Source organism: Equus quagga, chromosome 4 (assembly GCF_021613505.1).
Source record: "Equus quagga isolate Etosha38 chromosome 4, UCLA_HA_Equagga_1.0, whole genome shotgun sequence".
Classification (NCBI taxonomy): domain Eukaryota; kingdom Metazoa; phylum Chordata; class Mammalia; order Perissodactyla; family Equidae; genus Equus; species Equus quagga.
In genome coordinates, this window is record NC_060270.1 from 80,137,330 (window position 1) to 80,162,443 (window position 25,114).

At 41.3% G+C, this 25,114-nt stretch overlaps 1 protein-coding gene and 1 long non-coding RNA gene across 2 annotated transcripts in view; one reads left to right on the forward strand and one right to left on the reverse strand.

Annotated features, from left to right (window-relative positions):
• Positions 1–346, reverse strand: part of LOC124238529 (DNA replication licensing factor MCM6-like) — a 31,135-nt gene extending 30,789 nt beyond the window's left edge. The window contains exon 1 of the mRNA XM_046659585.1: positions 180–346. Within this exon, the coding sequence (XP_046515541.1) occupies positions 180–286 (107 nt within the window). The 5' untranslated portion in view covers positions 287–346. The remainder of the gene's footprint in view (positions 1–179) is intronic.
• Positions 347–521: 175 nt separating this feature from the next.
• On the forward strand, positions 522–8,537 carry LOC124237844 (uncharacterized). The gene is made up of 3 exons (XR_006888155.1): positions 522–600; positions 4,237–4,344; positions 8,481–8,537. It is a non-coding gene; the product is annotated as an uncharacterized LOC124237844 (long non-coding RNA).
• Positions 8,538–25,114: the final 16,577 nt, after the last annotated feature.

Genomic DNA, 25,114 nt, shown 5'->3' on the forward strand with positions numbered 1-25,114 from the left:
GCTCCTCGCGGCGGCAGGGCTAAGCTCCAAGTGGGGCGTGGGCCGCTCTCCAAGGCGCGCGACCCCTCGGTTCCAGAAGACGCACGGGCCCTCGGGTTCAGGGCCCCCGGGCTCCGGAAGTGGGGAGGGGTAGAGAGGGGAGGAGCAGTTCCGCGAGGAAGGGGCGCCCGCAGACTTACTCCTCCAAGAAGTCCAGGAACAGTTTCTGGCACTTCTCGGCCACCTCGTCGCGGACCTCCAGGTGCTGGCTGCCGGCGCCCGGCTCCGCTGCCGCCGCGAGGTCCATGGCTGCCGAGCGCGGAGGGGCCACCACGCTCGACCGCCACGAGTCGCTTCCCCCCGGACGCCGTCGCTTTGCGCGCGTCGCCGCCGCCCCGCCCCCTCGCTCCCACCGGGCCCGCCGGAGCCAATCGTGGCGCAGGAGCCGGGGAGATTTCGCGCCAAACCTGCCCAATGAGCTCGGCTTCCCCCTCAGCCCCGCCCACGGAGCGGGGATTTCGCGCCAAATGCAAAGATATGGAGAAAGGCCGGGGTTCTGCCTTTGCGCCTGCGCAGTGTGGTCGTGTTTTGGGGAGTTTGGCATCTGGAGCAAGTGAAAAGGTCGGATCTTTGTTGTGTGTTTTCTCAAATGTTCTTCAAATCATTCCACTGATATTAATTGAGCAGTAGGCGTAAGGCTCTATGGGAGAGAAAAATGATAAGATTTAGACTTCCTGTTTGAGTGGTCTAACTGGAGGAAGTAAACTGTAAACCACCGGGTAAACCTCTAAAAGAGCCTCAAGAGATGTAGAAACAGTACCGGGGAGATGGGGAGTTGGCAGTTATTCTCATTGGTGTTGACCGGGGAAAATCAGCGAAATATTTGACACTGTTGATAATTCCTCTTTTAAACGCACTCTTGCGCGCCCCTGATCTTCCTTCCCCCACTCTTTGGCCGTTTCCCGACTTCACTCGCTTGATTTTTCTCCTATCTCGTTGGCATTCCTGGTGAGCCTGCTTTGTGCACCCCTCTCCTTCAGCGAGTCCCTTAAATGTTCTGGTCCTAGAGCCCTCGTTTCCCATAAAGGAGCTCTCTTGGGCGACCCCCTTCACTCCTTTGGCTTCCGCTCACGTCTCGGTGCTGATGACTTCTCAGTGTGTATCACCAACCAGTACTCTTTCCTGGGCCTCCAAGAGATTAAGAGAAGCCTGGACCACTTCCATTTTTTGAGGCCTCTAGCCTATTAAAAAAAAATTTTTTTTTAATGCCAAACAGGGTGACAGAAATTATAGTAATTCTTTTAACACACACACACACATACAAATACACTATTCACAAGATATTTACAAGGTTTAACAAAAATACTCATTGCTGGTGTGCTCTGGTGTAGTACCTCATTTGTGGCCCTGTATCCCTCAGCCCTTTCCCAGCTTCACAGTCTGCCTGCCTGCTGTACATCACCGCTTGTATGTGTTAGGAACCTCAGACTCAACAAGCTTCATGATATTCACAAACTCTTGCCCTAAGAATGGGTCCAGGAGATATCCAGGAGCAGTTTGCTAACCAGATTCTGCCTCATCCTCTCAAAAGGCCTCATTCTTTTCTTTCCTATTTTTCCTTTCCTCCCTTCTCTTCCTCTTCTTTCCTCAGGGTAGATTTTTCAGAACTAAAGTACCATGTACAGAAGGAAAAAAAATCAAAGAACAAGAGTGCAGAGCGCCAGGCTAATTTGCAGCTTTGCCCACTGAGAAAATTGGGACTTCCTATTCTCAGCCCTCTGCACCTTACAGGTCCTGCCTTCCTCCTTCAGACATGCACCTCTGGACCAGAATAGGAGATGAGGTCTCAAAGTAGGGATACCTTCCATAGCAGGAGAAGGGTGTGAGTTATGAAACCTCTCTGTGCTGTGTCCCAGAGAGTTATATTCCTTGCGGGGGGGGGGGGGGGGGGGGGTGTGTGTGTGTGTTTAGGCCTGAGACTGCTATCCTTAGAAAGGCCTGCTTGCAAGCTTGGCCTTTGGGAACCTGACTGGTAAACAGTTCCCTACACTGATAAGACACTTTCTCTAAATGATAAAGGTGGCTCACAGTGTCTAAAATGTTTGTACAAACAGTGTGGTTTATGCTGAATATCTCCTGAGAGTCTGGAATCTTGGCATGTGCTAAGTAGAGGGTGCCTATGGGGACCAGCCCCCAGTAAAAATTTCTGGGCTTCTCTAATGAGCTTCCCTGATAGACAAGGTGACATGTGTGTTGCCACAATTTGTTGCAGGTGAGGAATTAAGCACATTCTGTATGACTCCATAGAGGGAGGACTCGAGGAAGCTTGTGCTTGGTCTCTGGACTCCCCACGTGCCTTTTTTCCTTGCTGATTTTATTTTCTACCCTTTCACAGTAATAAATCATAGCTGTGAGTACAATTATCTGCTGAGTCCTGCAAGTCCTCCTAGCAAATCACTGAACCTGAGGATGGTTTTGACGACCCTCAACACAATGTATATATTTTTTTACCTTCTTATAATAGAAAATTTCAAACATGCACAAATGTAGACAGAATAGTATAATGAACTTCCATTATAGAGCCCCAGTAACCATCAACGTGTGGCCAATCCTGTCCCAGCCACACACCCCATCTGCTTTCCCGTCTCCATTATTATCATCTTAATTTATTTTAGAATAGTCTTAGATTTACTAAAAATTGCAAAGATAGTACAGAGTTTTTGTGTATTCTCTGCCCATTTTTCCCTACTGTTACATCTTACATTACTGTAGTTCATTTGTCACAACTAAAGACCCAGCTTCAGTACAGTACTATTAACTAAACTCCATACTTTATTTGGATTTCACTAGTTTTCTTCTAATTGGGTCCTTTTTCTCTTCCAGGATCCCATCCAGATACCACATTACACTGAGTTGTCACATCTCCTTGGTCTCCTTTGGTCTGTGATGATTTCTCAGACTTTCCTTGGTTTCAATGACATTGATAGTTTTGGGTGTATTGCTCAGATATTGTGCAAAATATCCCTCAACTGGGATTTGTCTGATGTTTTTCTCATGATTAGACTGTGGTTAGGGTTTCAGGAAGAAGACCATAGAGGTAAAGTACAATTCTCACCATTCCCTTAGGATTTTGAAGTGAATCCTAGATATCATATGATTTCATATGCAGATATTTCAGAATGAAGTTTTAAAAGGTAAGGGCTCTTTTTCCTGAGACATATCTTTGGCCAGGTAGGAGCCTTCCTTCAAACAGCTGTAGCAGTACAGGTTAATGATGCTGATTCTTTTTAATCTAATTGTAATATTTTCCTGGATTACCAAGACTTCGACTTAGTTTGAATAAAGCCAGCAGATTAAATTTTTATGTGCTTTATTTTAGGGGGTGTGCAATATTCAGTAAGATATCTATCAAATCATATTATGAAATATTTTCTTCCAAATACAGTCAATCCTCATCTTATAAAATATTTAATATATCCTACCTCTTATGAACAAAATAAGAAAATTATATGCTAGCTGCTGACCAGTGAGCTTTTAGCCTTTTTAGTCATTTGCCTTCTTTTTTAGTTACTTCCATGTGAGAAGTTTGATCATGATGTCTATGAAAAGTAGGAGTGAGGGCAGTGGAAATGATGGCAGTTTTTACCTATTTTTATATAACACTTATTTAATTTTTCCCCAAAGCTGAATACCAGAATTATGTGGGCACACACACACATACGCAGTTACTAAAAAAAATGTAAAACTTTCATACTTCTCAAATCATAATAACATCATTTTAACTATACCTTACTTATTATAAGTTAAGAAATGAGAAACTGTATATAAATTTACTCATATTTTTATAGCTATTATGAAAAATGGATAAGTTATAGTATATCTATATTATTTTAATATTGATTTGACAGCTTTTAATCATCTGTTTTACAAAATGTGTTCCATATTTTGTCTCCCAGTGGTTGTTAGACTATTCTTGGAAACAAGTATTAATATGTTTGTTTGAAGTGAAAAACAAAGTTGGATTTTTTTTCTAACAAAACAGTAAGTATGATTTACCTGATTGATTTACAGTGAGGATGGACTTTGCTAAGTGAGTTATGGGGTGGACCTTCCTGGACATTGAATGACCTAAGTCTTTAGCTCCAAAGTTTTGACCAAAATATATTTAAAGAACATTATAAATTGAAAGCACTTTATTTAAAAAATTATATAAGCCAGGTTTTGGTGAAATTAATGTTTTTTTCTCTTCTTCTCAAGTTTCAGAAAGATTCGGGCAGCAGAAACGGATTGAGGAATCCTCAGAAGAGATGGTGGGAAAGCCTTGGAGTAGATGTGATCACCAGAGAACCTCTGAAGAAAGAGAAGGTAGGTTCAAGTATGAAACCCTGGGGAATACCAACATTTAAGGGGAGGCTGAGGAGGAACATGCCATGGGAGAGACTGGGAAAGAACAGCCAGAGAAATAGGAGGAGAATCTGAAAAGCCAAAAGAGAAGATTCTAGAACTAATCGTTGTCAGTGGTGAACGCTGTACAGTGGTCAAGGAGGCTAGAGACTGAACATGGTGGAAGGTGTTTTAGGAACGTGGAAGGGGCAGAAGTTGGATTGCAGGAGAGTAAAGGTGAGTGAAGGTGAGGAAGCAGAGTAAGTAACTGGCGGCCACTCTTTACTAAGCTGGGCTGCAAAGAGAGAGTGGATTGTAAGGGACCTGCTCTGCTCTATCTGGATTGAGAGGCCCTTGACACAAGCTTTGGTGCTTTTGAAACCATTGGCTGTTGGAGCAAAGGTGAAGGGAGAAAGACAGCCAGCCAAGTCAGCAGTTACCCCCTCCTGCTGGCAACCCAGAATAAGGGAGACTACACGGCCCCCAACTTTTGTGATAGAATGTGTGAGTGTCCTGCTCCAGGGAGGCCTCCTGCTACTCCCTCCTTCATTCATATGGCCAGGGTCACCACCTGTAGTAGGCAAAGTCAGCGCTGCTAACGTCTAGTCCAACTCTACCAGCCCGGCCCTTCACCCTGGAGTAAGGAGAACTTTATTCCATATTGTACAAAGGCACCAGATGGGCTAGCAGCTTTCCTGCGTATAGGCCTTCTCTCTCCAAGAACCTTGGCCTTAGCTAATCCCACTTCTCCCCAGAAGGTAAATACGGGTAAATCTTTTTCTCTACACGATAAAGGAGTGCTCGCTTAGAACTTTGCACCAGAATCCAGTCATATCTGGAAGGACGTTTTATATGCTGAGTAGATGGCATAGCTTAAACAGTTAAGCACCTGAACTCTGGGCTTGAATCCTGGCTCCACAACTTAAGAAATTTTGGTTAAATTCCTTAACCTCTCTGTGCAATGGATTTTTATCTGTGGGATAATAATAGTAACTGCTAATAGGGCTGTCGTTGTAGGATTAAATGAGATTGTATATATAAAGTGCATCATAATATATGTAAATATGCCTGGCACATATTAGATATTATATTCTATTTAACCCTAGTCAGGGCTGATTCATTATAACTATTTGTTTCTAAATTATTTCCCATAGGGATGTACTTATATAACATAAGTACATTATGGTATACCCTGTGTGTGTGTGTGCATGTATAACCTTGCTTTGAGTACTTTTATGAGTGCTCAGCCAAAGAGAGCCGCTATAGGCCACTATGCTGTGTATTCTGTACCAGTGAAGGTTGGTTAGCCCATCACACTGCACATCACCGTCTGCTGAAGTGAGTGTGTTCTGCAACTCAGCTGTACTTAGGACCAGCAGTTGGAGATTGGTGGAAGACGGATGTTATGAAAGGCCTTGTAAACATCAGTGCCACCTGGGAGGAGAGAGCAAGAATGGTATGACATGTGCCTGGGAGAAACTATGGCCCAGGCATGTCTTAATTTCAGAGTTTTTGAGGAGGCCCAAGAGCAAATGCCAGTGTTCCAGGAAGGCATTTCCCTAAGGCCTGTGTTGTGAGGATGCATATAGGGCTGATTTGTTGGGAACCCATGCCCCGGACCCAGAGACCCCTTACTAACACAGGGTCCGTGTCCATATTCTTAAACCTGTCTGCTTACTGTCCCACCTCCTCTGTGAGGCTTTCTGACCTCCCAGCCTGTGGTTCTCCTTCCTTTCTCTGAACTCTGGAAATATTACATCACCCGGTTGGCACATGGAGTTTTCTGCCTTGATTTAGTTGGTTTTCTTTTCAGGTTGTTATCTCGATGTCAGACATTTTTATTGATTGATTAAAACTGGGAATCTGGGAAGACTTAAAATCTTCTAAGAAACCAAAGAGCACATTTTCTTAAAAAAAATTTTTTAGGGGGGCTGGCCCCGTGGCCGAGTGGTTAAGTTCGCGCGCTCCGCTGCAGGCGGCCCAGTGTTTCGACGGTTCGAATCCTGGGCGCGGACATGGCACTGCTCGTCAGACCACGCTGAGGCAGCGTCCCACATGCCACAACTAGAGGAACCCACAACGAAGAATACACAACTATGTACCGGGGGGGCTTTGGGGAGAAAAAGGAAAAAATAAAGTCTTTAAAAAAAAAAAATGCATTTTTAAAAAAAAAAAAAAAAAATTTTTTTTAGGGCCGTCCTGGTGGCACAGGGGTTAAGTTCGAATGTTCCGCTTCTCAGTGGCCTGGGCTTTGCCAGTTCGGATCCCAGGTGTGGTCATGGCACCTCTTAGCAAAAGCCATGCTGTAGTAGGCATCCCACTTATGAAGCAGAGGAAGATGGGCATGGATGTTAGCTCAGGGCCAGTCTTCCTCAGCAAAAAGAGGAGGATTGGCAGTAGTTAGCTCAGGGCTAATCTTAAAAAAAAAAAATTTGTTATGGAAAATTTCAAACATATGAAAAAGGAGAGAAAAGAGAATTATGTATCTACCACTTAGTTTAATCTTGGATCTATAACCCCACCATCTTCTCCTGCTGCCAAATTATTTGGTAAATATTCTAATATGTATCTCCAAAAGGTAAACATTCTTTAAAAAAACATACTCACTATATCAGACGTTCTTATGCACCCCTTCAGATCCTCCCAGGCTCACCTGTTGCTCATTCCGGTTCCACTGACGAACCGCTGAGAACCAGCTCCTGCCTCTCAGAAGCACCCCGGAGGAGAGGGGGAGTCAGGGGCCCGGAGAATCGTTGATCGACAGAAAAGGAGAGCCAGGGGTTAAATTTCTTGCTGTTAACCAATCCCCTACCAATGGATATTCAGATTAGGTTAGGGTTTTTTTTCCCTCCCTTCTTCCCCTTGCTCCCCGTTAGAAACAACAGTGCAATAAACATCTCTGAATGTGTGCATTTCTGGAGAATAAATTTCTTTTTTCTTTTTTGAGGAAGATTAGCCCTGAGCTAACTACTGTCAATCCTCCTCTTTTTGCTGAGGAATACTGGCCCTGAGCTAACATCCATACCCATCTTCCTCTACTTTATATGTGGGACGCCTACCACAGCATGGCTTTTGCCAAGTGGTGCCATGTCTGGTATACCCGGGATCTGAACTGGCAAACCCCGGGTCGCCGAGAAGTGGAACATGCAAACTTAACCGCTGCGCCACCAGGCCAGCCTAGGAGGATAAATTTCTGAACGGCTGCTCCTAGGTGAAAGGGAATGAACATTGTACATTTTCATAAACTGCCGTATTGCTTTTCAGTAAGATTGTAGCAATTTATTCTCTTGGCAAAGCACACGGCATTTTTATTTTAAGATAAATAAGAACCTGAAGGCAAACGGGTTAAGTTCTGACCTTAGAATCAGAGGTCACTGTCTGCCAATGGGGAACGATTATTTGGGCAACAGAAACTACCTACTGCCCCTAAAATCTCAGCCATCCCCAAACTTTGCTACATTCATTCATTTATTCAATCAGGCAACAAATATTTAATGAGTACCTACTATGCGTCAGGACTAGGATAGGTACTAGTGATACTGCAGTGAATGAAACAGACAAAAGTGCCTGCCTGTCTGGAGCTTTCATTCTAGAGGGCCAGGAGCGCTGGAGCACACTGAAGACTTGATATAATTCATTACTTCTTGACATGGAGACTCAACCAGCTAAACTGTTTCTGTTACAGTTTAGGGCCCAATAATTACCCAGTATTTTGCAAAGAGATAAAATGCATCTCCTTTGCTTGAAATTGAAAAAGGAACTTTCACATCCCATTCTTCAAGACGAAAGAGATTCGTACTCTTCATGAGCAGTTGCAGCAGGCTGCGCAGGCATCCTGGGTTAGTCAGCCATCTTTTCTCAGCCCCAGCAGACTCATCTGAGGCATAGCAGACTGGTGGGTTGACAGGCAGCTCAGAACAAGATGCACTTACGAGCAGTTCAGATGGAACCAACTGAAACATTTTTCTGATCTAAATGGAAGTCTACCAAGTTATTCTGAAGTAATTACATGAAATGAAACAAAAAAACAAACACAAAACCAAAATGAGCCCATGCTCCCTTCAGCCGTTACAGAGAGGACTGTGTGACTGAGCAACCTTTTTTTTTTTCTTTTTGAGGAAGATTAGCCCTCGGCTAACTACTGCCAGTCCTCTCTTTGCTGAGGAAGCCTGGCTCTGAGTTAACATCCATGCCCATCTACCTCTACTTTATACGTGGGACGCCTACCACAGCATGGCTGCCAAGCTGTGCCATGTCCGCACCCAGGATCCGAACCAGCGAACCCCAGGCCTCCGAGAAGCGGAACGTGCGAACTTAACCGCTGCGCCACCGGGCCGGCCCCCTGAGCAACCTTTTAGAAAGCATTGGGTTGCACGGTATGTGGGAGGCAGCAAGGACAGCTGGTGATTAATGAAATAAAAAAAATTCTGCAGAACATAAAAAAAAAAAAAAGACGGCTAGTGTGATTCCTGGCATGACTTCAACTAGAATGTCTGTGGTGTGGCGTGTGTGGGTTTTGTCATTAGATTTTTAATTAACAAGAACAAAGGGCTGGAGTGCTTTGTGCTGCTCCCGGTTCCTTCTGTGCTATGGCTCAGTGTGTGCACTCTGTCCTCAGTCGTCAGCATGTTGGGGTGTCCTGCAGTGGGCAGCCACTTTGTAGATAGGGCTCTTAGAAACTTACTACCTAATGATGGAGGTAGGATATGAATACAACTACAGATTGTGGAAATATGCAAGTATACCAAAATACATAAAGTATAACATGATATAAAAGTAGAAAGGAGAAACAGAGGATTCTAATTAGGATGTTTTCTGTAAAATGAGATAATCTATTGGGAGGCAAAAAATTATTGATTCCTTATTTTATGATAAATTATAATTTTTTTTTAAAGATTTTATTTTTCCTTTTTCTCCCAAAGACCCCCGGTACATAGTTGTGTATTTTTAGTTGTGGGTCCTTCTAGTTGTGGCATGTGGGATGCCACTTCAGCATGGCTTGATGAGCGGTGCCATGTCCACGCCCAGGATTCGAACTGGCGAAACCCTGGGCCACCAAAGCAGAGCATGCGAACTTGGCCACAGGGCCGGCCCCAGTAAATTATAATTTTAACAATTGCAAGTAATACACATTCACTGAGGAAAAGCAGAGATACAGATAAACAAAAATCTGCCCCAAATTGTATCACACAGAAGTATTGTTTGTTAATATCTTGGTTATGTACATCTCTCCATGGGAAACACACTATTGTACAAGGTATTTTTTTTAACAACTCAACAATATATCATCAATGTCTTTTCAGTTGATAAATATATTTCATTGTTATTTTAATGGCTATCTAGATTACTACGAAGTCCATCCATGTAGTATATTTTTACAAATTTAATTTAAATCTTTAGATAACTTTTTGATGAAGAATTAATGAGTAGAAGGGGAAAACATTTTAATACTTTTGATATATGTTGCCAAACTGCCCTCCAGAAAAATTGAACAGTCTTGCCAGCATTATGGTAGTACCATTGCAGTTTTTTTCCTCCTTGCCAATGTAAATGGGAAAAACGACACCACATTTAGTTTTTACATATACTCTAATGATGTCCTAGGGCACCTTACCAGCTTTCAATAAATATAGTTCAGTGGATTGCACTAAACCTGGATTTCTTTGTTCCATTGTGGCTTATACAAGGGTACTCTCTCCTGTTGCATTTGACACAGGGTGCTAACCCTGGGATTGCATCTTCCTCATTGTCTTGGTCCTCAGAAGTGGAATCTGAGACAGAGATTTGGGTGCAGGAGAATTGTAGGGGAATGCTCTCAGGATCAGTACCTAGTGGAGATAAGGAAAGCACGACTGGGTAAAGGAAGAAGTTGGACTATGATGTGGTTGCAACAAAGACCTCAGCCAATCCCACAGGGAGGTCTGGAGGTCAGATGCCCCCTCAGAGTTGTCCCCAGTAGAGGCAAGGGAACTGGGTGTTTGACCCCAGCATCAATCGGTCGTTGGATGCAGGCTGCCCTTGGGGAGGAAGTGTAACTTTAGGTGAAGCAGCTCCTTTTGGTCAAGGGCAATTCCCAGAAAGGGATATGGCCGTGACCCTTCAAGAGCCAACACTGCCAGTGGCTTGTGGGAAATGAGGTCCTGAAGAGGGTATTTGGGTGGCACATAGCATCCACTGTACCCCACCCTTGCACCTCTCAGATCCACTTCCTTCACAGAGTAACTCCACTGCATCTGAGAACAGCATCTCTAGGATCCTAGTTGGCTCTTTGCCTGGGGAGACTTACAAGAGAAAGGTTAGTAAGATGACTACAGCCACTGCAGCTGGAGCTGATCTGGAGCCTACAACCGATACTCATCATGACTTCCTCCTCTACCACTCATTCTAGATTCCCCTCACTCTCAACCAGCACCTTTGCTGGTTTAGATGGCTTATCTGGTGGGGGTGACACAGACCTCTGAGGGGCCTGAGCCTTTGGTCACTATACGTTTCTCAGGCCATGGCTGAAACTGGTTAGTGGGTGTTTGAGGAGAAGCACTGCTGGATCATCCGCTATCAAACATTTTTCCCTAGCTGCATTTTATTACAGCTTCCCTCCCTCCTCCTGCCTATCAGGTCAAATAAACCTGCTAATATCATGACTCTTTTTTGCCTCCTGGTTTCTGGCATGAGGAACCTAAAATGACGGAGCTGTAGCTGTAGTTTCAAGTTTATGGGGCTCCACTGCGTCTCCTCGTAGAAATGTTAACTCTGGGAACCAGGACCTGTAGATCCATAGAGTCTCAAGCTGTGGGGAAGGAAGCACAGATTTCCCAAGTGGATCACTGGAAGAGATAGTGAACAGGGCCACTCCTTCCACCTCTTATGTCCTGGATGCTGGTATTCTATCTAACGGGCACCAAGTACCTTATAGTGGTTGTTGATTTAAGGTATGTACCATGTCCTGGAGGTGGGGCCCCCTTCTTGCACATCATCTTCACTGGCCCCTTGGTTGAGCCTTCAAAAGGCCCCTCTATCATTCTATAAAGCTTGAAGTTTCTGGGTGGTGCAGTATGTATTAGGATCAGTGTCAGGAGTTCAGCTGAGTTGAGAAGGAGCTGAGCTGTCAGTGTGTGAGTAGCTGATTAAAGCAATAAACCAAAAATGAAAGAGTTAAGCCTTCAGTCAATTACTGCAATGGTATAAGCAGGAGGCTAAAACCAGAGAGAGCAGACTCCTCTGTTCCATTTTCCCACATGGAATGATGAGTGGTGGAGGGTCAGTGCAGATGTGGGGGTCATCTCACTGTTGAGGAAGTCTCAAACAAAAGCCTCTGGTAGTTTTATGGACCCTGAGGTGGAGGGTAGGGTAAAGGGGGAGGGCTACGAGTGGAAAAGTACTGGATTCCCAGTTGGAGTGGGAAAAATTGTCTTCAAGGTTTCCCCGTCCTCCCTTCTATAAGGAGGTCTCAGCAGAGGTGCCTGAAGGAGACTTCTGCCCAAGGCTTCAGATAGAGACCAGGCATGAAGATGCCTGGGCTAGGAATGTAAATAAGTGTAGAGTATGACCACCAAAGGGGTCTGAGTCCTTGACTTCCCTCCCTTCAGAGACTGCAATGCATGGGCTGTGCATCAAGTCTGGTGTGGGGAGGGCAGCTTCCCCCATAAGGCCTGCCAGATAAAGCCTTTGTAATTGCCTATGTTCAGGCCTGAAACATCACACATAGGTTTTTTAACCAGGAGCCAGTTTCCTCAATCAGTAGATCCCATAGTATTGTGCCTACTGCTTTGCTATAAAGTGGAACTTTTAGTCTGAGTTGTAGCATGGGATTCCATGTTGGTGGATCAAACTTTGTAAGCCCCTGGATACTGCTTCTGAATGGGGCCTTGCAGCAAGAAAGGAAAAACCCATTCCTGAAGGATGTGTTTGAGTCAAGTCAAGATGAATTGCTACCTTTTCCAGGGTGAAAGGGTCCAATGTAATCAGCTTGCTAAAAAGTAAATGGTTGGTCTCAAGAGATGGTGCCATACTGGGGCTCAGCATTGATTTCTGTTGCTGGCAGATAGGACATTCGACAATGACAGTAATTAGATCAGCCTTGGTGAGTGGAAGCTCATGATGGGTCCCTAGCCTCTATCTCTGCCGCCTGGCTACTCTTTCATGAACCTGTTGTGCCAGCCTTGTAGTGGCTGATGACAGAGGCTGGCTGACATCAAGTGGCCAAGGCATTCTGTCTACCAGTGCCTCTTCTGTGGTGGATATTCTCTGTTGGGCATTAATATGTGATAAGATCTTTACATTTTGTACCTCCTCCCATAGATCCATCCATATGCCTTTTTTATAAGCCTCTTTATTCCCAAATTTCTAATCTTTCACTTTGCCGGCCTCTGGCTAATCAGCCTCGTCATTCACCAATGCCCACAAATGTATGTATAGTCTCACCCTGGACCACTTCTCTTTCCATACAAAATGTGGAAAGACAGCCAGAGGCACCGCCCATGGGGAAGACTTTAAGTCTTTCAAGGCCACCCTTGAGTGGTAGTAGTGCAATAGCAGCAGCCACTTGCCAAGTCAGCCCGACCATGAACCAAACGTGGCCCTTTTCCTCCTCTGCCAGCTGGTCTTAAGGGAGTCTCCTTTGTCTCCCCTTCTCTCGTACATGGCCATAAGTTTGAGCTGGGGAGAAGCACTGAAGCAACAGTGGTGATGACAAGGGACTCAGAATCCTGAGTATCCAGCTTACCGAGGCCTTTTTCTATTCATGCCCAGTCCCAGGTGTACCAGCCACTATCTTATGATGAATTGCTTTTGACCCTTATAATTTTGTGGATCTAATGGAACTCAGCACATGTGTTCTGGTCACATGATAACTTGATATCCTATAATCAGGTGCTCTATCTCCATCAGAGCCCTGTAGCAAGCCAGGGGCTGTTGAATGGTGTATAGTTCTTTGCTGCAGATGGCATAGGCCTGCTCCAGAAGCTAAGAGGTCTATGTTGTGATTCTTCTATTGGGGCCTCCCATAAACTCCACATGGTACCTTTTCCCATCACTGATACCATAGAACCATAAGTTCTGCTTCTTGAACCACAGCCTGGACCTGCTTAAGAGCCCTCTCCCGTTCTAGGCACCATTCAGACCTCACAGCATCCCATGTAGGTGGGTCAGAATAGTATTCTGTGAAGTATTCTGTTCACTAGTTATTAGTTCCATGTATTCTAGACTTGGAAAGTAGGAAGAAACTAGGATATTATTATTGTTATTGTTATACTTTTTGAATGTCTTATAAAAAGTGGGGCAACTGTAAAAATGTTATGGAGGAAATCTTTCTTTAATCCACAATCATAAAACCAGCACAGTGTCTTCTGCAAGTACTGCTGTAGAAACTGTCAGGGCAAAGGTGAGGAATTCCAATGAACAGGTCTTCTCTTAGGATGCTCTTCTGATAGGTTTCTTTAAAAACATTCAAGAAATGTTTTACTTTCCTATCGCTTTAAAATAAAAATAAAAAATAGGAAACAGAACCTTCAGCATTTCAATGATAAAGTCACATGGCGTTTTCGAAATCTATTTTGTATATGTTTAGACCCACCATGTCTGCTTGCCTTGTTAAATATTCTGGTGACAGCAATAAGAAAACAGAAGAATTTTGGAATTAGCATTTTAATGCCTCTCACAAGTAGAAAATTCAATTAGGTCTGGTTCTGAAGGAAATATTAAGTTGGATGTGTGGATGCTGTGACTAATAACCAGTCAGAGCAGCAATAAAGCTATGTGTGTATGTCAGTGGTTTTCCTGCAAATTGGAAACGTAAGCTATCCCAAATTGAAGTCAGTGACAGCCCAGATGCAGGAGTGTGTTAGGGCATAAAGCATGTTCTGAGTTACTCTATTTAAGAAAGCAGACAACAGCTAATCTCATTTAATTCCTGAAACTTGTCTCTATCCAGCAATTCCTTGATGTGAATTGCTGCACGATCAACTCTTCTTTGTCAGAACAGCTTTAAAGAACACTCACACAAAGATAAGTCTGACTGAATATGTTAAAAAGTAGAGTAGTTAATTTGGAAACTTCCATAAATATTTAACTAAATTTAAAAAAATGAATATTTTGAAGCTCAAATAATCCATCACTATATGTAATCTTCTTACTTTTGAAAGCAGATAGGAAAAGGGCAAAGGGTTAAAAATAATGTTACTGTTTATATCCTTTCCAACCTCTCTCTGAGTGCATGTACATATTTGGATATGTACATATAATTTCCCATAAACAGTGTGATATGGTGTGTAGGTTAGGGTCCTGGTGGAAAACATATGGCACACCCAGGAGGATAAGTATGCTTAAAGAGAGTTTTGTGAAGAGGCCAAAAACGAAGGTTTGGGAAGCTTTAAAGGAAACCAGAAAGGGATGGTGAAGTACCCCAGAGCTAGCAATTCCAGAGAGCTATTACCACCTCTAGGCCTGAAGGGGCAACGAGAGGGAGCAGCAGCTGGGACCTGAGAAGAAGCTGTGGCTGTAGAGAGGGAGCTGTGACCTTCTGCTCAGTGGAAGCCGTAGCCTTCAGGAGGGGAGAGCAGCCATGGTCAAAATGTGGCCCAGCGGAGAAAAAGGAAAGTAAATATCCTCACCTTTCTCTTCGTCCTCCATCTGATCTCCTGTTGGTGCCTCCTTTGACTAAACCCAATTAGAGGCCATCGGGAAGGGTACTGGTTGATAGAGTCCACAGAAGTTGGCCTCCCAGGGCACACAGCAGAGTATAAAAGGCAGTAAGTGTGGCGGGGAAGGGAGCAAATAGAGACTGTCCAGCTCACGTGAAGAGTTTTTAGAGACAATAAATATTTGTAGTCCTATGTATGCATATATGTAGTCCTAGCTGTGCGTGGTTCTGAGTTACCACCATTTTGTTAAATTACGTCAGTCCTCTAACAACATGGTTCAGATTTCAGTTACCATGATATATTGAGTAACTGCATAAAATACAGACTTCACTGCTAGCTCTTCAGTCCACAGATCACTCTGTAAATAACAGATGTTCATCATAATCAGCGTCCGATCGTGTCTTTCAGTCTGTCAAAGTCTGTCAGTGATTGTCACTGCATGTTATTCAGGTATTCAGTTCATACAGACAGCAAAGCATGTAGTTGTGTTGCCTCCTTGCCTCCCACTGTTGAACCCATGAGACATTTTACAAAAATAGGTAATTAAAAGAGGGAATTGGCCAACAAAGGTGAAAGTACATCAAGGAAAGTGATAACTCCATAAGTGAAATTTGAATGGAATGTAAATGGAGTTATAGAAGAAATAGCTGACCCTGGTGGTGTTGACACTGCCACTGTTTGAGAAACTCCAGATATGTAGCCAGAGAAACTTAGTGAAGATGAACTTACTGACGTAAACAAGGAAAGTGGTTGTGATGGAAAAGATGAAGATATCTCAGAGGAGGTGACAACAGTAAAAAACTTCACCCTGAAGGAACTCTTGGAGATATTTCTTGATGTTGAAAGTGCAAAGGATAAAGTGTTTGAAGCTTATCTGAACTTAGGAAAGTATGATAATTCACCAAAGCATAGGAGAGATGGTCTCTCCATACTGAAAGTTATACCATGAGAAGAAGGGCAGCACTGTTCAAGTTACTCTTGATAAGCTTTTTTTATTGAGGTCATAATAGTTTATAACATTGTGAAATTTCAGTTGTATATTATTATTAGTCAGTCACCATATAAATGTGCCCCTTCACCCCTTGTGTCCACCCTCCAAGCCCGTTCCCCTCTGGTAACCACTAATCTGTTCTCTTTGTCCATGTGTTAGTTTATCTTCCACATATGAGTGAAATCATATGGTGTTTGTCTTTCTCTGTCTGGCTTATTTCGCTTAACATAATACCCTCAAGGTCTATTCATGTTCTTGGGAATGGGACAATTTTGTCATTTTTATGGCTGAGTAGTATTCCATTATATATATATATATATATATATATATATATACACCACATCTTCTTTATCCAATCATCAGTTGATGGGCACTGGGGTTGCTTCCACGTCTTGGCTATTGTGAATGACGCTGCAGTGAACATAGGGGTGCGTAAGACTCTTTGAATTGTTGATTTCAAGTTCTTGGGATAAATACCCAGTAGTGGGATAGCTAGGTATTTCTATTTTTAATTTTTTGAGAAATCTCCATACTGTTTTCCATAGTGGCTGTACTAGTTTGCATTCCCACCAGCAGTGTATGAGGGTTCCATTTTCTCCACATCCTGTCCAACATTTGTTATTTTTTGTCTTGGTGATTATAGCCATTCTAACAGGTGTAAGGTGGTATCTTAGTGTAGTTTTGAGTTGCATTTCCCTGATAATTAGTGATATTGAACCTTTTTTCATGTGCCTATTGGCCATCTGTGTATCTTCTTTGGAAAAATGTTCATATCCTCTGTCCATTTTTTGATCGGGTTGTTTGTTTTTTTGTTCAGTTGTGTGAGTTCTTTATATATTTTGGAGATTAACCCCTTGTCGGATATGTGATTTGCAAATATCTTTTCCCAGTTGGTGGGTTGTCTTTTAGTTTTGTTCCTGGTTTCCTTTGCCTTGCAGAAACTCTTTAGTCTAATGAAGTCCCACTTGTTTATTTTTTCTTTTGTTTCCCTTGTCTGAGTAGACATGGTATTTGAAGAGATCTTTCTAAAACCGATGTCAAAGAGTGTATTGCCTACATTTTCTTCTAGGAGTTTTATGGTTTCAGGTCTTACCTTCAAGTCTTTGATCCATTTTGAGTTAATTTTTGTGTATGGCAAAAGGGAATGGTCTGCTTTCATTCTTTTGCATGTGGCTGTCCAGTTTTCCCAACACCATTTATTAAAGAGAGTTTCCTTTCTCCATTGTATGTTCTTTGTTGAAGATTAGCTGTCCATAAATGTTTTATTTCTGGGCTTTCAATTCTGTTCCATTGATGTGTGTGTCTGTTTTTGTACCAGTACCATGCTGTTTTGATTACAGTAGCTTTGTAGTATATTTTGAAGTCAGGGATTGTGAGGCCTCCAGCTTTGTTCTTTTTTCTCAGGATTGCTTTAACTGTTTGGGGCCTTCTGTTGCCCCATATGAATTTTAGAATTCTTTGTTTTATTTCCATGAAGAATGTCATTGGGATTCTGATTGGGATTGCATTGAGTCTTTAGATTCCTTTAGGTAGTGTGGACATTTTAACCATATTTATTCTTCCAATCCATGTGCATGGAATATCTTTCCATTTCTTTATGTCATCATCAATTTCTTCCAATTATGTCTTATAGTTTTCATTGTATAGGTCTTTCACCTCCTTGCTTAAACTTATTCCTAGATATTTTATTCTTTCTGTTGCTATTGTAAATGGGATTGTCTTCTTGAGTTCTCTTCCTTTCAGTTTGTTATTAGAGTATAGAAATGCAACTGATTTTTGTAAGTTGATTTGTACCCTGCTACTTTGCTTTAATTCTTCTTTATTTCTAATAGTTTCTGGATGGATTCTTTAAGGTTTTCTATATATAAGATCATGTTGTCTGCAAACAGTGAGAGTTTCATTTCTTCTTTGCCTATTTGGATTCCTTTTATTTCTTTTTCTTGCCTAATTGCTCTGGCCAACACCTCCAGTAGTGTGTTGAATAAGAGTAGTGAGAGTGGGCATCCTTGTTTCGTTCCTGTTCTCAGAAGGATGGCTTTCAGTTTTTCACCATTGAGTATGATGTTGGCTGTGGGTTTGTCATGTATGGCCTTTACTATGTTGAGGTACTTTCCTTCTATACCCATTTTCTTGAGTTTTTATCATAAATGGATGTTGGATCCCATCAAATGCTTTCTCTGTGTCTATTGAGATGATTATATGGTTTTTATTCCTCATTTTGTTAATGTGGTGTATCACATTTATTGGTTTGTGGATGTTGAGCCATCCCTGTGTCCCTGGTATAAATCTCACTTGATCATGGTGTATGATCTTTTTAATGTATTGCTGTATTCAGTTTGCCAATATTTTGTTGAGGATTTTTGCATCTATGTTCATTATTGATACTGGCCTGTAATTTTCTTTCTTTGTGTTGTCCTTGTCTGGCTTTGTGTTGTCCTTATCAGGGTGATGTTGGCCTCACAGATTGTTAGGAAGTGTTGTGTCTTCCTCAATTTTTTGGAATAGTTTGAGAAGGATGGGTATTAAATCTTTGAATGTTTGATAGAATTCTACAGAGAAGCCATCTGGTCCTGGACTTTTACTTTTTGGGAGGTTTTTAATTACTGTTTCAATCTCTTTGCTTGAGATTTGTCTATTTAGATTCTCTATATCTTCTTGGTTCAGTTTTGGGAGGTTGTATGAGTCTAAGAATTTATCCATTTCTTCTAGATTGTCCAATTTGTTGGCATATAGTTCTTCATAGTTTTCTAATCCTTTGTATTTCTATGAAATTTGTTGTAATTTCTCCTGTTTCATATATAATTTTATATATTTGAGCCTACTCTCTTTTTTTCTTAGTGAGTCTGGATAAGGGTTTGTCAATTTTGTTTATCTTCTCAAAGAAACAGCTCTTTGTTTCATTGATCCTTTCTACTTTTTTTTTTCAATTTCATTTATTTCTGCTCTAATTTTTATTATTTCCCTCCTGCTAACTTTGGGCTTTATTTGTTCTTCTTTTTCTAATTCTGTTAGGTATAGTTTAAGATTGCTTGTTTGAGAATTTTCTCCTTTGTTAATGTGGGCCTGTATTGCTATGAATTTGCTTCTTAGGACTGCTTTTGCTGTATCCCATATGGGTTGTTATGGTGTATTTTCATTCTCATTTGTCTTCACATATTTTTTTATTTCTCCTTTAATTTCTTCAGTGATCCCTTGGTTGTTCAGTACCATGTTGTTTAGTCTCCAAATCTTTGTCCCTTGTGCAGCTTTTTTCTTGTAGTTGATTTCCAGTTTCATAGCATTATGGTTGGAAAAGGTACTTGATATGATTTCAGTCTTCTTAAATTTATTGAGGCTCACCTGTTTCCCAACATATGGTCTTTCCTTGAGAATGTTCCATATGCACTTGAGAAGAATGTCTATTCTGTTGTTTTGGATGGAGTGTTCTATATATATCTATTAAATCCATCTGGTCTAGTTTTTTGTTTAAATCCACTATTTCCTTGTTGACTTTCTGTCTGGATGATCTATCCATTGACATAAGTGAGGTAGTAAGGTCCCCTACTATTACGGTGTTGTTAATATCTCCTTTTAGGTTTGTTAATAGTTGCTTTATGTACTTTGGTGCTCTTGTGTTGGGTGCATATATATTTACAAGTTTCATGTCTTCTTGGTTGAGTGTCCCTTTTATCGTTATATACTGACCCTCTTTGTCTCTCATTACCTGTTTTGTCTTGAGGTCTCACTTTGTCTAATATAAGTATGGCAACACCTGCTTTCTTTTGTTTGCCATTTGCTTGGAGTATCGTCTTCCGTCCCTTCACTCTGAGCCTGTGTTTGTCTTTAGAGCTGAAATGTGTTTCCTGGAGGCAGCATATTATTGTGTCTTGTTTTTTAATCCATCCCACCACACTGTGTCTTTTGATTGAAGAATACAATTCATTTACGTTTAGAGTGATTATTGATAAATGAGGGCTTAATGCTACCGTTTTATCACTCGTTTTCTGCTTCTGCATTTTCCTTATTTCTCATCCCGTGTATTTCAGACTACCAATTCAGTTTGGTAGTTCTCTATGATGGTTTTCTTAGTTTTCTCTTTATTTATCAGTTGTGTCTCTGTTCTGATTATTTGTTTAGTGGTTACCATGAGGTTTGTATAAAAAAATCTCATAGATGAGATGGTCCATTTTCTGATCGCCTCTTATTTCCTTAGACTAAAGCAGACTCCGTCCCCCCCCCTTCCCCTTCTAAGTTATTATTGCCACAACTTCTTTTATCTTGTATTGTGAGTTTGAGGTTAAAATGATGAGATTATATTTGTTTTTGATGTTTTCCTTCCCCTTATCTTTAATGTTATAATTAAGTTATAACATGTTCTTATAGAGAGCTGCAATTTTCTGATTTTGTCTACCTGTTTATCTCCTCCTCAAGCCTTTGTAAAATCTTTCTTTTCTTCAGGTATGAGGGCCTTCTTGAGCATTTCTTGTAAGGGGGAGTCTTGGGGCAATGAACTCCCTTAGCTTCTGTTTATCTGGGAAAGTTTTTATTTCTCCATGATATCTGAAGGATATTTTTGCTAGATAGAGTACTCTTGGCTGAAAGTTTTTGTCTTTCAGAATTTTTAATATTATCATTCCACTCTCTCCTAGCCTGTAAGGTTTCTGCTGAGAAATCCACTGAAAGCCTGATAGGGGTTCCTTTATAAGTTATTTTCTTCTGCCTTGCTGCCTTTAATATTTTTTCTTTGTCATTGATTTTTGCCAGCTTTACTACTATATGCCTTAGAGAAAGTCTTTTTACATTGATATAATTAAGAGATCTATTAGCTTCTTCTCTTGTATTTCCAGCTCCTTCCTCAAGCTTGTGAAGTTCTCAGCTATTATTTCTTTGGACAAGCTCTCTGATCCATTCTCCCTCTCCTCTCCCTCTGGAATATCTATAATCCTTATATTGCATTTCCTAATTGAGTCAAATATTTCTTGGAGAATTTCTTCATTTCTTTTTAGCCTTAGTTCTCTCTCCTCCTCCATTCGAAGCATTTCTATATTTCTTTCCTCCAGACTGCTGATTCTTTCCTCTGTAATATCAGCTCTATTATTCAGGAGTCCAGATTTTTCTTCATCTCACCCATTGTGTTTTCCATCTCCAACATTTCTGATTGTTTTTTCTTTGTGCTTTCAATCTCTTATGTGAAGAAGTTCCTGATTTCATTGAACTACCTGATTTTTCTTGAAACTCGTTGAGTTTTTTTATAATAGCTATTTTGAATTCTCTGTCATTTAGATTATAAATTTCTGTGCCTTCAGGATTGATTTCTGGGTGCTTGTCATTTTCCTTCTGATCTAGAGTATTAGTATATTTTTTCATACTGTTTGATGGTGTGGATTTGTGCCTCTGCACGATATTAGTATCTGGTTGCAGCTTCCACCTGCTGCCACTGGGTGGGGGTCAAGAGCTGTGTATTCTGAGCCCAGCGCAACTCCAGCTTGCTTGCTCACAGCTGCTGCTTTTCTATAATATGCATGGGCTCTCTGGCCAGCTGGCTGAGCTGGAGTGCCGGGCAGAGGGAGGCGCATTTTCTTTCACCTGCATGATCCTGGGGATGGTCTCACTCTGCCCTTGCTATCTGCTCTTCTGGAGTGCTGGCTTGATGAAGACATCCCTGAAATAGCTTAGCCACCTCTGTGTGGGTCTTTCCCATGGGCTGTGAAGACACTTGGAGAGCAAAAGTGTTCCCATGGAGGGCCACCCCACTCCCCGTCTCCTCTCAGAGCCATGTGTGGTCCTGCATCCTGGTTCACTGCTACTAGGGGATGGAGAGGCCATCTCCTTTCCTCCTTCCACTTTCTTTGGGATTCCAGCACCTTCACCTTTAGACATATGGCTGCATGGGCCTATCAGACATCTTTTGTGTTGTGTGAATGTCCTTTGTTGGTATATGAATGTCCTTTTCATTGTAGCTGAGCTTGGAGAGTCTAAGGGAGGAGCTCACTCTACCATGATGCTGATGTCAGTCATTTCTAGGTTTCCTGGGCCCCCTGGGGTCCTTACTATGACTCTTGCGATTGGTACAGGTCACAACTCAATACAATAGGCAGCAGAGCCACATAGAGTCTTTAATGGTAGAGGAGATGCGATCCCCAGCATGGCTGGAGTGAGTAGCAACTTCCCTTGATAAGTTTTTTTTTTTTTTTCCCACAAAGGAATGAAGCACTTTCTCAATGTTTCTTATGTCTTAAATTATAAGGTACTAAATAAATATTGGGTTTACTACTTTTTATTTCCCTATGCACTTATAACCAACAGTAAGAGAATTTTTAATGTTTGACAAATTTTAAAGTTCACAGCACAATCATACTTTTCCCCTTTGATTATTAACATTGCTTTGCATGGTCATTTTTAGGATCCTATACAACTGTGCAAAGCACGGACTGCCTGTATTGTGCCTGACTAACATTCTATAGTATGGATAAAGCATTATTTAATAACCCGTTAATGGAAATTTAGGTTGTTTGCAATTTTTTCACTGGTATAGTCAATGTTGCAATAAATATACTTAATAACATCTTTTTTGTGCACCTGTATTCTTAGGATAAATTCTAAGAGTGAGGGTTTATGGGGTCAAAGGCTATGCACATACACATTTTGATATATACTGCTAAACTGCCTTCTGGAAGGGCAGGCTGAGAGCCAGTTTACACTCCACCAACAGGGCCTCAAAGTTCCCAATTCTCCATCCTGTTGCAAATAATAAGCATGCTTTATCATGGCCAGTTTGACATCTCACTGATGTTTCAATTTGATTGCCAAGGAAGTTGAACATCTTTAAGAGAGAAAGTTTTAAAAAGTTATATGGAAAAGTTCTCTACAGATTACTGATGCTGAAAGAAGACAGAGCATTTACTTCCTCTAGGGACATGATGACATCTTGATCCATGAGCGGCAGCCAGCAGTCCAACTTCCTGGGCAGCAATTAGGAGTATGGTGGCTCATTTTAATTAAGCAAGGTACAAACAAACAATGATTTTAAGGAGTGTACAGAAAAGTGATTAAGACTTTGCAAACTGTTGGCTACCACTCTTAGCCAGATGGCTTGTTTTTAAAGAAGGCCTATGGGTCATACTTTGGTCTTTCAACTAAATATATACACGTTGTCAGATTTAAATGAACACAATACAGTGTCAGATGTGAATGTAAAAAATAAAACTTCTGTGTAAGAACATTTTATCCTGGGCTTATTATTAACAGCTTCATCCCTGAACTCCAAAAATTAACCAATCAATTTACCAGTAATATCAGGCACATCCCATGTATTTATCATTATGCTATGAATATGGGGCTACAAAAAGTTGAAGATGTGGCCCCTGCTCTTAGCATTAACAACAGTGTCTGTTTAGTGAATATATTTTATATGCTAGGAACTCTGAAAGAGCTTTTACCTACGTGTCTCATTTAATCCTCACAACCCTGCAAGGTAGGCATTAACACCACTATACAGATGAAGAGATCTGAGACTCAGAATTACATACCTATTGTCAGGTCAAGAGCTGAACTCAAAGTTTTCGGATTTCACATTGCTACATCAAATTGTTTAAAAAATCAGTTGAAGAAACAACAGGAATGAGAGTAACAGGAATTTTAGAGAAAAATTAGGTGCAAAACCATGTGGTCTTGATAGTACGATGGTATAGTTTTCTATGGGTTGAATAGCTTGGGGCATAGTCAGTTGGATGGATCGATATTTAGAAGATCCTAAGCAGCCTTGGGAACAGGAGAGTCATTCTTGTGAGTGTGTGGGAACTTGGGAGATAGAAGCAGACCTGGGAAGGGGAGGGTTGAAGCAGCTTTGCCAGGGTCCCATGAGATAGAAGGACAACCTTTTATGGCTGAGCAAAGGGAAGGACTGACAGCGGCAGAAGGGTCAGAACAGCAAGGGGCGGGTGGTGTGTGTTCTGCTGTACTGATGAGGTAACGTAAGACAGCACACAGTGGAACGAAGGGCCACTCTGACGGCGAATTAACCATAGTGCTTTGTGCCGGGTGTTGACATTTACAAGAAAGTAGCAAAATGAAAATGGTTGTTTTAATTTGGGTCTGCCTAACTTTTGAGAAACTGAAGCACCAGGTAACAAATACAACTCAAAATCTAGAGAAATGCTCAAGCAAGAGCAGAGTGAATTAATACAGAAACTAGGAGAATGTTGTATTTTCTCTAGTTAGTGCCAAAGCCAGTGTCACCTAGGAGTCTATAACTGCAGCCAAAAAAAAAATCAGGCTGACCCATGGGCAATCTTAATGATACTTAATGATTAAGTACCATAGTATCTCAATACTTCCAGATATATCAATTATATCTAAATAAAGCTGAAAAAAATAAAAACAATAACAACAAAAAACCCTTCCAGAGCTTGCGGGAGCTTGTTTGCTGAAAAATATATTCTTATGTGACCCATCTATATAGTAATACTATATATAAACATTCACTTACAGGAAATATATTTTGTTTAAGTCTTAAACATGTTTCAGCTTGACTTAACAAAGTTTTACTTCAGAAAGTGTTCTTACTATAAATAAGTTAAAGAGAAAAGGAAAAACTCTGAAATGCAGGAAGTTATGTAGTACAAGAAGCGGTCCATGACAAAAGCCTCAATACAAATTTGACTCTACCCTAGCAGAACCCTTTGTTGCTCCCTGCAACGGCCAAAGAGAGAACTTCCTGTGAGGCTTGCTGCCCTCAGCACTGCAAACGTCAACTGAGCAACAACTGAGTATGAAAACTATTGTGCTAGGAGATAGCATCTACTCATTGTTTAAATATTATTTTCTTCTTCCATTAATTACAATCATCTTCCTCAAGATGATCCAATGAGTTTACATGCGATAACCCCTTCTATGTGAACATACGTCAAGAACATGCAAAACCAAAATAAGACATAGGTGAAAATATTTTCTAGGACAATATGATAAAGAATTTATTGAAAGACATAAATGATGACATAACTGCCACCAAAGAATGTATGCACAAAAATAGTCATAAATGAGATAAGAATTAGAAATTTTAGAAATGAAAAATATAGTCAATGAAATAAAAAAATGCAACAAATGGGGTTAATTTTAGACTAGGCAGATTTGCATAATTAAATAA